General features: G+C 37.8%; 1 protein-coding gene across 2 annotated transcripts in view; it reads right to left on the bottom strand.

Annotated features, from left to right (window-relative positions):
* SEC24A (SEC24 homolog A, COPII component) overlaps positions 1-12698 on the bottom strand; it is a 94302-nt gene that overhangs the window by 57509 nt on the left and 24095 nt on the right. For both annotated transcript variants that reach the window (XM_075541568.1, XM_075541567.1), the window contains exon 2: positions 6108-6602. In XM_075541568.1, coding sequence (XP_075397683.1) covers positions 6108-6602 — 495 coding nt within the window. The remainder of the gene's footprint in view (positions 1-6107; positions 6603-12698) is intronic.

Below are 12698 nucleotides of genomic sequence, written 5' to 3'. Positions count from 1 at the left end.
TCAACTAGGACATACATTCTGAGTAATGGGAAAGTAATTCTCTGGCAAATTCTTCTATGTGGTATCACAAGTTTCAAAACTTGCTATGATCTGTTCTTTCAAGTTAACCACATTGCTTCCATCTTCTCATTTGTGAAAGAGAAAGAATAAAATCTATAGAATAGTCAAAGGAAAACGGACAAGTGTATGATTTGACTTGATATGTAAAATAGGTAATACATTTATTTGTAATGTGCTATACAATTTACTCTATAGTTAAAAGTAAAAGAATAAAGATATCCAGATTTCAAGTTTTCAACTTGTTTCTATAATATTGTTAAATTTTCCAGTTGAAAAATTACACTGCTTGCCCTTTACATTCCACTATCCTCCCAGCAAGACTTACAAATGCCCTGTTGGTAAAGTGAAGACAAAGATTACTTCCTTGTAATTTGTCTTATCTAAAAAGCCTGTCTCCATGGCTTTACAGAGAAGTCAGAGGAACAAAGGAGCAAGGTACATTTCCAACGCAGCATGAAAATCATGTATGATACATCCAGTCACAAAACTGTAACCTAATTTTAATAGAATGCAAGTAAATTTAGAGAGATTTTTTCACAAATTTAATAAGACTATTTTCGAATCAAGAATACTGTTGTATTTTGTAAAAGTAAGTTTTTTCCCCAAGTTGGATAATCCTTACCTATAACACTGAAGTATCATAATCTGTCTTCCTTGATACCTCACGTCAATGTAAGGGTATCAAAAAGTGGCCTATTAGGAATAAGCTTTAGGGAATTTAATATGAGGAGGACTAAAAAAGTTAATGGAAAAATATAATTTTCCCCTTTAGCCACAGGAAAGGGACTTGAAAAGCTTTACTCTCAGAGATTATTGTAAACTTGATTGTGGTGGATCGAACCACGCTATAATATACTTGATCAGTTTGACCTCCCTCTTGACCCAACCTGAATTTGCTCCAAGCTCAAATATTTCTCACTTGTTCCATGACAGAAATTTCTTCTGTGGCTTTTAAAATACTGGTGGTCTTTTCCTGCTTACTCTTTATTTTTATCTTTAAATTTTTATTATCACTATTTTCCTCTTGCTGTTTTGTTTTATTTTTGTTTTCTATTGTTTCTATTGGGTTTCCCTGTTTGGGAAGCACAGGAGTGGATGCATGCAGACAATAGTGATATAATGACCTGAGACTTGGAGAGGGGGAGGACGGGGAGGGGCTTGGGGGAATAAACAATGCATGCAGGAGGGGGGAGGGAGCATTAGAACTGATTTTGATGATGTATATGCAACTATTAAAAAGCAATTTAAATATGGAAGTGTATATATGTGATTATTATATCAAGAAAACTACTAAAAAAAACCCTGATCGTTACCATGGGTGAAGGAGGAAGAGTTTTTGCTTAGGGGCATTGAGTTTATCTTAATGGTGGTGGAATAATTAGGAAAAGATATCAATAATGGTTGCAAAACACGAAGAGTATAATCAATGGCATTGAATTATACATGTAAACGTTGTGGAACTGGAGAATGTTGTGTATATTTCTGCCACAATTAGAAATATATAGTTACATGAATAACAATGCATATAAGGAAGAAAATTATGTAGAATAGATTGTGGTGATAATTGTACAACTTTTCTTTATATGATTGAAGTACTGAACTGTATAACATGGATGAAGTGCCAAGTGCTAATACAATTGTTTAAAAAGAAAGAAAAATAGAATTGAAAGTTAATGGGATTTTTCCACATTTTATTTTTGATTTTTTAAAACTTTTAATTATGAATTGGGTGAAGGTTTATGAAGCAGACCATCAGTTTTACATTAAACTATGCGTACACATTTTGTTTCAACTCACCTATTACAAACCCTTCAATCCCCTACCATCAAGGAATAGTGGGTTTGGTTGCTATTTGCAAGGTCAGCATTTGACACCCCAGTTGCTCAGGGGAAGAAAAATGAAGCTTTCTACTCCCAGAAAGATTCACAGCCACTGAAACCCATGAGGTAGTTCTACCTTGTCCTAGAGGACAACAGAACTGACAGAGAGACTGTACCATAGCTTATCCTACTTCCACCCTATATTTCGTTTATCATTCTTCCTTCTTTCCTAACCCTCTGAACTTTGTCCTTGGGTAGAATTGCCTTTTTTTAACCTTAAATGGTCGATTATTCTGAAGTGTGGGTACCTCCTAGGTCATCATTCTCCTTACAGGCCTGTAGTGTAGCTGAAAACGGAGTTGCAGACCTGCAGGGTGACTGAAGACCACAGTCTTAGGGGTTCCTCCAATCACCCTGCATCCAGTAAGTCTAGTCTCTTTTAAGATGCTGGGGTCTGCTCCACATTTGACTCCCACTCTATGCAGAACCTTCTAATGTGACCCTCATCAGAGCAGTTGGCAGTAGTAGCATCTAACTATTCTGGGCTCGAGCCTCGTGTAAGAATAAAAAGAGGGAGCCATGGTTTATTTAGGTTTGTTTTATTAATTTATATATCTTTCTCTTCCCTTTATTATATAGAAATCAGATTTGCTTACATCTCTCTTCATCTGTGCTGGGGTCCAAATGTTCCCCTTGAGGTTTTTGTCGAAGCCAAAAAGAGTATGTCAGATTCCCAATAAAATGATTAAAAAAAAATTACAAGTAGCTTAACTTAAACTTGAAAAAAAAAGTCATATTACTTTAGAGTAAGTGCCATTTCCATGAGGGTATTAGCTTAGCAAAATCATGCAGATTTCAATATGGAATTTTAAATATTTTTAAAAGCTACCGTACAAAGATCAGTAAGTATATAAAAAATCACTAATTTAAATAACAAAAAAAGAAAAATGAAATGGTTCAATGAGCTACTTTCTCATGTCCTTTTAAGAAAAGCTAAACCTAGACCCCTCAACCACCACCCACGCACCCCCACCCGGGCTATACCTATTTTTTAGAGCCCTGGAGGCACAGTAGTTACTTGTTGGGCTGCTAACCGCAGCGTCAGCAGTTGGAAAACACCAGTCACTCCTCAGAGGAAAGATGAGGCTTTCTACTCTCATAAACAGTTACAATCTCAGAAACCCAGAGAGGCAGTTCAACTCTAGCCTATAGGGGGGGCATGAGTCAGAATCCGTTTAATGTCAGTGAGTTTGGTTTTGAGTTTTATACCTATTTTTAAATAGTATCATTTCCCAAACTATTTTCTTTGTTGCTTTGTGCAAATTATTCAAGTCTTATATTGTAACTTAATAGATTCCTCAGTCTAGCAATTACAGATCAGAAGATTTCTAGAAAGAAACTAAGTTTCTAAAGCAACCCTAATCTTTCAATATTTTCTGCATGTATAATTCAGTCATATTGATTACATACCTCAAGAAGCTGTTTTAATCTTTATGAGGCGAAAATGCAAAAGAACAGACATTTACTAGGGCCAGTCACTGGTTAGGAGACTTGCACCGCAGTTTCAGCACAAGCTTGATAAGAGTATATGCAGTATACAAGAAGGCCATTTTATTCTGTTTCGTTTTATTGAACTTTGCAGACATGGCATTTTGTATAAACTGAAAGTTGAGTCTATTGGCACCATTCTTCCAACAGCATGTGCTCACTTCATATATCTGTATCACATTTTGGTAATTATAATATTTCAAATTTTTTCATAATTCCATTACACACTTTAAAAGACCACAGTAAACCCAGTCTTTATATGCAATGGGAAGCCAACGAGTTCATGAGCCTCCCTTTATTGTGATAGTCACTTTATCACAGAAGGCTGGAGCCACATGTGTGATATCTCTGAGGTATGCCTGTATGACTGTAGAAGTACATACAATTACTAAAAGCTAATTACTGATACTGCTATTTCACTTAGAAGTTTTCACTAATTCATTTTCTTGAGAATGCCTGTTGGGCAGGAAACTTTTCAAATTAACACTACTGATGTCGATAAGTAAAGCACTGCTAATTTTAATCACACAGAAAAGTAAAACGATTCAATGAATTAATTTCTGAACCAACTATGAGGGTTAGAAAAATGAGATTGCCAAAGTCAGACAGGAATATAGAACTCTCTGTCCAAACTGCTCCGCATGTCGACTCGGCTTACTTCCTACCACAACCCTGGAGGCCTTTTCTAAAAGCAACAAGCTCAGCCTAAAATTCTTAGGGAACCGCAAGAGACTAAAGAACAGCCAATACAATCTTGAACAAGAACAAAATTGGAACCATACTTACCAAATCCAAACTTATGATGAAACTAAGGTAATCAAGACTGGCATAAAGACAGACAATAGATGAACAGGATAAAATTCAAAGTCAAAAATTACCCATCGATTTATTGACTTCAACTAGGGTACCACGACTATTACATGGAAGAAAGAACAGTCTTCAACAAATGGTGCTAGGACAACTATACAGCCGTGTGCAATAAAGTAATTTTAAAAGTTAGACCTCTAAATGCTTTGCGAGTGATTAGGGCAAAGAATGTACGGATGTGCTTTATACAATTGATGTATGTATATGTATGGATTGTGATAAAGAGTTGTATGAGCCCCTAATAAAATGTAAAAAAAGGAAAGGAAAAAAAAAAGTTAGACCTCTACCTAACACCATATACAAAAGTTTAAATCTTTACAGGAGCAGACAGCCTCAGCTTTCTCCTGTGAGACAGCTGGTGGGTTTGAACCAATTAAATCAATGCACCACTAGTGCCTTTTACGGACTCTAGTTGTGGCTAATAACATTCTGATCTCCAAAAGCACTGTTCTGACCCACGCTCCAGGATCCTGAAATTTCTATGAACAAAAACTATTAATAGCCATGTGAAAAAGATCATTTAAGCCTTAGATCAAGACTAAAGAGAGACCCCTGGGATTCAGCTTCCGTGGCATATAAGATGAAACCCAATCAATAAAATTAAATTAGTCCCCAAGGAAGTGGTTCTTCATGAATTCTTGAAATATCATGCATGATTCAAAGAAAAACAAATGATCAAAGGAAAGAAACACAGCAAGCTAAATCCATGAATTTATATTATTTGTGTAAAGGTTGAGAAACAATGTTTAAAGACTGACAAAGATTTAAAAGTTAATACTTTTACACATGGATCTAAAGTGTGAAATGTTCCTATACTTTAAGCTCTCCTACAAATCACTCTTGAAAGGAGCCCTGGGAGTGCTGTTAAGTCCTGGACTGCTAACCGGCAGGTCTGTGGAGAAAGATGAGGCTATCTGCTCCCATAGAATGTACAGTCCCAGAAACCCTATATGGGGTCACTATGAGTTGAAATTGTCTTGATGGCAATAAGACGAAGCACTCAAGGAGTCCTGGTACTCTAGCATTGGGCTGCTAACCAGGATTAGTAGTTCAAAACCACCAGCCACTCTTCAGGAGCAAGATGATGCTTTCTGTTCCAGTGAGGATTTATAGTCTTGGAAACCCTATGAAGCAGTTCTACTATGTTCTATATGATTGCCAGTGTAGAGATAGATGAGCACAGAGCGAACCTCATGGTTGCTGCTTTGGCAAGCTACACCAGGCCTAAAGGGAGATGCTTTACATGTGGAGCAGAGGGACATTACCAGAGAGACTGCAGGCAGATATTGCAAAACAACAGGACAATTATCAGCAGAAAAGACCTAGGGATAGAGTCCAAGGGAACCAAACTTTGCCCCTGCTGCGATAGAGGTAGTCACTGGGCAGAGTATTGTCACTCAAAGTTTAGCAATAGAGGACATTTACCTGGAAGTAACACCCAGCCAAAAAGCAGGGTGTGCTCCGAGCCCCTTTGAATGGAGCGCAGGTAATAGAGGAAGGAGCTAGATCCAAGCCCCACGTTGGGTGCCCTAAGTGGGGGGCTGGACCTCCCCCCACAGCTATGAGTTGGAACTGACTCAAAAGCAGTATGTCTTGGGTTTGTAAAATAGATGTCTGCTAAGCAACTCATTGGTTTCTCTGTGGAAGAAAAGCCCTAATGATTTGCTACCATAAAGATTATGACAACCTAAAAATAAAAACAAAAAAAGTTAAAGCCCAGGAAACCCAATGAGGTATTTCTCCTCGGTGATAAAGTGTCTATATGAGTCAGAATCAACTCAACAGCACACAACATGTACATAACAATATTACCTGATTTTATGTAGCTATTTTGAAGTGAAGGATCACCAGAAGAAATATATTGATGATTCGCTGTTAAATTTGTATTCCCAGATCCAGTTGGTTGGGTGGATACAGGAGGAGAGTGGTTTATCGGGGATCCTGTGGCTGGAGAGTTATATTGCCAATTCGAAGGTGGTGGTGGTAGGTTGACTCCAGGATGAAAACTACCAGAAGGCATTGGTGTAGCTGTTGAGTTCTGTGAAGCAGGTGGTGGCATTCTAGAAAAAGGACCACCATGGAGTGAAGGTGTCATTGTATTAGAAGCCATGGGTGGTCTATTAAGAGTCTGCCCAAGTCCCTGATAATTACTTAATGGAGAAACAGTCTGAAAACCACCATAGTTAGACTGTCCAGAAACTGGATTCAAAGCAGTCTTTGCTGGTAAATGATAGGATGCTGGAAGCTGAGAATTATACCCTTGGCCCGCTGACACGTGTGAAGACATCAATGTGTTTTGGACTGGACCTTCCAATAAGAGAAAGAAAAATTAGTCTTATAAACAAATACAGAAATACTTAAAAAATATATTAAGACATATGGTACTCAATAATTAAAAATAAACTAATTTTAAAATGGGTGAAAGAGTTGTAAGAAATTCAGATATATTTTTAAAGATGATACATAAATGGTTAACAAGTATAAAAAAGAATACACATCATTAGTAATTAGAAAAATACAAATAAAAAACCATATTGAGGTGCCACTTGACACCCACTAAGATAACTAAAATTAAAACCCACATAATACCAAGTGCTGGCAAAGGACAAATAAGAACCCTTATAAACTGCTATTTGGAATGTAAAATAGTACAGTTACTTTGGAAAATGTTTTGGTAGTCCCTCACAATGTTAAATATAAGATATGACCCAGCAATTTCACTTCTAAGTATATGCCCAAAAGAAATAAAGCCATAAAGAAAATTTGCACACAAACATTCTAAATAGAAATAGACATAACAGCTAGAAAGTGAGAACAAATCAAAGGTCTGTCAATGAGTGAATGGATTTTTTTTAGAAACATGGTATATCTATACAATATTATGTAGCCATAAGAAGAAATGAAGTGTTGGTAGATATTACAATATGGATAAACCTTAAAAACAGTAAACTAAGTGAAAGAAGCCAACCACAAATGACCACGTATTGCATGATTCCATTCATATAAGATGTCCAGCACACGGAAATCTACAGCTATAGAAAGCAGAGTAGTCGTTGCCTAGTAGGGGAAGGGGATTAGGGTTACGAGAGATGACCACTAATAGGTAAGGTTTTAAGGTTTGCTTGTTTTGTTGTGTGTTTTTTTTTTGAGGGGGTGGACAGTGGAAATGTTCTAAAACTTATTGTGATGATAACTATATACTGTGAGTATACTAAGGAGTTCTGGTGGTACTGTGGGTGTCAACCACAGGTTGGCAGTTCAAACATACTTTAGATCCTTGGGAGACAGATGAGGCTTGTCTGTTCCCATAAAGCTTTACAGCCTCAAAAACCCTATAACGGGTCACCATGAGACAGAATCAACTTAAAGGCAGTGTGTTTAGGTTTTTGGTTTGTGTGAACTCACTAAAAAGAACTGAACTAAAGAAAAAAAAGGCAAAAAAATAAATGAAAACTAAAAACGACTGAACTATAGTACAAATGGGTGAAGTACACTTAAATAGGTAAACTGCATGGTATATATGAATATATATTTCAATAAAAGCTGTTATTAAAAATATCCCTATAATTATCACTTCTACATAAGAATATAATGTCACAGACTTTTTTACATTTAAAAGATATTAAAAACAAACCAAATCCACTGTTGTTGAGTTGATTTGACTCATAACATGTATATAGGACAGAGTAGAACTGCCCCTGTAGGTTTCTGAGACTGTACATCTTTAAAGGAGCAGAAAGTTTCATTTTTCTCTCAGGGAATGGTGAACGGATTCCAGTGGCTGACTGCAATTGGCAGCCTATGGATATCCTACTAAGCCATCGGGGCTCCTTCAGGGGTTGCACAACATATGTAAATATATATAAGGGTAAATTGGGAATGTTATGGATTGAACTGTGTTCCCCCAAATATAAACAGCCTTCCAGGATAAATACAAACAGATTCATGTGTCAACTATAGCATTGCCTATAATAATGAAAATATGGAAACACAATATTCATCAATAGGGTAATGGACACATAAATTAGTCATACAATGGATTAATTCTTAATGAAATTAAAACCTAGATATCCAACAACAAGGATAAATTACAAAAAGAATATTAATGGAAGACTACCCCATGCTCATGGACAGGAAGACTCAATTTAGTAAAGATGTCAATCTTACCCAAGGTACTATATAAGTTTAATGTTATCCCGATTCAAATACCAACATCCTTCTTCAATGAATTGGAAAAACTGACCACCAATTTCATATGAAGAGGGAAGAAGCCCAAAATTTTGTCATGAAAGGACAAAGTTGGAGGGCTCACTTTACCTGACTTTAACACTTACTACACAGACACAATGGTCAAATCAGTGTGGTACTGGAATAATGACAGATACTCAAGCCAATGCAAAAGAACAGAAAAACCAGAAATAAAACCAATAAAATGTAGACAACTGATCTTCGACAAGGGCCAAAAAAGCATCAAGTGGGAGGTGAATGCCCAACAACAAGTAGAGCTAGAAACAATGGATATTCACCTGTAGGAAAATGAAATAAGATGCTTACCTTACCCCATGCACAAGAACCAACTCCAGTGGATCACAGTCCTACAAGTAAAACCCCAAACTATCAGGACCATCAACAAAAGGAATCAGGACAAACCTAAGAACCTTGGCTCAGGGAATACATAGGCTAACCGGAATAGGGTACACATATAGGTGAACCTGAAATCGACAAGTGGGATGTACTAAGGATAAAACAGCTGTATGCTTTAAAAGACTTCACCAAGAGAGTATCAAGAGAACCCACAGACTGGGAGAGGATTTTTAGCAATGACACAACAGACAAAGGGCTTATTACTAAAACCTACAATACCCTCCTAGCCTACCCAAAGAGGAAAACCGTTAACCCCCACCCCCAAAGAAGTGGGCAAAAGACCAGAAAAGAAGTGTCACTAGGGAGGAGACCCGAATGGCCAATAAACATAGAAAAAATGCACCAATCACTAGCCATCTGAGAAATGCAAATTAAAACAAACATGAGATACCACCTACTACCCTTGAGGAAAGCCCAAATCAGAAAATCAGAGAGCAACAATGTTGGAGGGGATGTGGCGAGACAGGAACTCTCCTCCACTGCTGGTGGTTGTATAGATATGTACAGCCTCTGTGGAAAGCTATCTGGTGATATTTAAAGCAAATGGAAATTGAGCTAATCTATGACCCAGCTATACTGGGCATATACCCAGAAGAGGTAAGAAATAGACCATGATCAGTAGTCTGCACTCCAATGCTTATTGGGGCACAATTCACCATTGCAAAGATTGGAAACAACCTAAATTTCCTTCAATAGAAGAGTGGATTAGAAAACTCTGGCACATACACACAACGGAGCACTATGCCTATAAAGCACTGATCGCATGAAGCACCTGGTCTCACGGGAAGAGTTGGAGAAAATTATGCTAAACAAAGTTAGCGGATCACAAAAAGACAAATACAACATGAATCCCCTGAGGCAAGTATAATCAGTGCAGTAGGTATAGAAGAAAAATCACAGATTTCACACTACACAGATTGAGGTACAGGCAGTCAGGTGGGGACAGACCAAACCCAACACAAAGAAGTGGAAAGAGGGGAAGGTTGAGGGAGAAAAGCGGGGTAGGGGGCAGAGATGATGGCAATGGGGGAGCAGGGCACTAACCCACCCAGAGGGAGAGTATTGTTATGTCTCCACAGAATTGGGAGTGTGCATGCAGACTCCACCATGGCACACCAAACCTTGAGAGCAACATAACCGCATAGAGCAATGCATGAGAAGAGTGGGCTATAGGCCTGGCCCCGATCAGAGCCAAATTGACCCCTTCCCTATAAGTATGTGCTACAGAGGACAACACTAAATCTGCAGGTTGGGGAGAGGGGTCGGCATGCCACACCCGCACAGAAGCAAACCAAGAAGGAAAAAGAGAGTGAGGATCTAGACCCCCTATCAGCATGCCAAGCCCCAAGGACAACGACCCTGCTCAGAGCTGGGAAGGCACAGAGAGAACTGCAGGGCTGACAACAGCTTGAGACATGATGTCCCTTCACTGGCGCATACAGCAACAGAGGACAATACTGGGGACACATGGCAGGAGTGAGTCCGGTCTGAGACCCTCACAGAGGAGCAAACCAAGAGGGGATCCTAACAGATCAGCAACAGGAGCAAAGCAAAGCCACAAAGCCCCTGAGGAGCACCACAGATAGACTTCAGGCTACGAAGGGCAATTCCTGGGATTCCCCAGGACCAACGGGGGAGACAGTCATAAAGGTCAAAGGACAGACCTGGAATTAGGTAAGCTTCCCCCTTCTCTCCCTAGTTATTATATTCTTGCCTCCCCTTTAAAAAATATTCAATCTGTTGTCTTTTTGTTTTGTCACCATTATTGTTGTTGGTTTTGCCTACTTATATAAGATAGGGATGGGAAGCAAGCTTGACGAAAAAGCAACATCACCAATAGTTCTGGAGGGACTTGGGAAGAAGAGGGGGCGGGGGGAGCAGTAAGCAAACAATGCCATACACAGGGGAACAACTAATGAATTAAAATCAACAAGGAGGTGGACGTAGAGATCCTGGGGGTGCTGGAGCAACAGCAATCTAGCTGAGAGGAATTACTAAGAGGCAGAAGAAGGGCGAGCGTGATGGTGGGGCAAGAGGAAGGTAAAAGGAAACAGAAAAAATCTAGAAAGCAAAGCTATGGATAGAGGTATAAACATAGCTGTGTACATATTTAAATACATCAATTAATAAAAATAGAGGTATTGGCCTTTGTACATATATTTATGATGACAAAATATGTACAAATATGCTTGATACAATTGACGTATGGATTGTAATAAGAGCTATAAGAGCCCCCAATAGAATGATCTTTTAATTAAAAAATATTAAAAGAAAAAATTAAGTGACAGAGAAATAGGTAAGATACCTTCCTTACTTATCCAGTGCTGTTATAAACAGAAATACTACAGGTAGATGGCTGTAATAACCAAAAAAAACAATTTCCCCACCCTTTAAGAAGCTAAAACTAAAAAACGAGAGCACTGGCTCCCTGGAAAGGCTTTTTCTTCCTGCAGCTGGAGGGAGGGTGAGGGGTGGAGAGGGTCGTGTCATGCTCCAAGTTTCTACTTCTGGGTTTCCCATCCTCTACCTCTGTTCCACCCTCAACCCAATCCTTTTTTTCATCTCAAGAGATTTATTTAAAACATATACCAGCCTACACTAATTCTGTCTCATCGATATAACAAAGACAAATCTCTCCCAAATAGGATTATAGCTAAAGGCATAAAACCCAACTCCACTGCCATCTAGTCAGTTCTGAATCATAGTACCCCAGATAGGGTTTCTGAAGCTGTAATCTTTATGGGAACAGACAGCCTCATCTTTCTGCCTCAGAGTGGCTGGTGGTTTACAGTAAGTAGTCCAATGCCTAACCCACAGCACTATCAAGGCTCTTTAACCACAGGTATGGAAGGGAGAAGTTAGAACACAGAGTTTTAGGGAACACAATTCAAATCATAACAATACTTAAAAAAAAATCCTTCCATCATTAACATTTTCAGACATATACACAAATTTAAGAACACCTTATGGAGTCTTCCATACACAAAAAAATGTTGAAATGTTGACTGAAATTAAATTATATTTATTTATATATAATTTTTTTGTTGACTCATATTTTCATTAAAAACATTCTATTCAGAAACATTCCATTGTATTCAGGAAGCATAAGATATACTTACTTGTTAAATTTGTCACTGCTGTGAATGAAAATTTATTTCATTTCTATTTATAACAACTTTAAAGATTATCAATTATTTAAAGTACCATAAATGCTTAATTAAGAAAATTAAAAAAGTGATTTCTCAAGAAAAAGGGAGTCATCTTATATATGCACCTCTCCAAAGGTTCTCTAGAACAAGAATACTTTTTCATTCCAGAATAACTCAGTATTTTTCACACTGTGGGCCGCCAATCATTAATGGGGTTATGAAATTAACATAGTAATTTGCAAATTCATTTTAAATCAATGAAGTATAAAATAATGGTTTAGAATAAAATGTATTCGCATGTTACTGATAGAAGAACAAACATTGCTCAAAATGTTCACATTAGTTATAAATATTCAAAAAATGTACATTGCTTATTGGTCATTATTTGAAATATATTTCATATAGTCAAAATCGGAAAGCCACATGATTAGTTGATAACCTCTAGTCCTGCCATTTGTAATTCTGAAAGAAAACAACCTGCCTGTCCTGTTATCTATTTATTCATTGCTGTTTTGAGAATGAAAGGCAAAAACATACATCAATTCTAGTTTCTACATGTACAATGCAGTGACACTGATTACATCCTTCTAGTTGTGCAACTATTCTTTCT

The sequence above is a fragment of the Tenrec ecaudatus genome, chromosome 2 (genome assembly GCF_050624435.1).
Source record: "Tenrec ecaudatus isolate mTenEca1 chromosome 2, mTenEca1.hap1, whole genome shotgun sequence".
NCBI lineage: Eukaryota > Metazoa > Chordata > Mammalia > Afrosoricida > Tenrecidae > Tenrec > Tenrec ecaudatus.
This window is presented reverse-complemented; position numbering and strand designations above follow the sequence as displayed.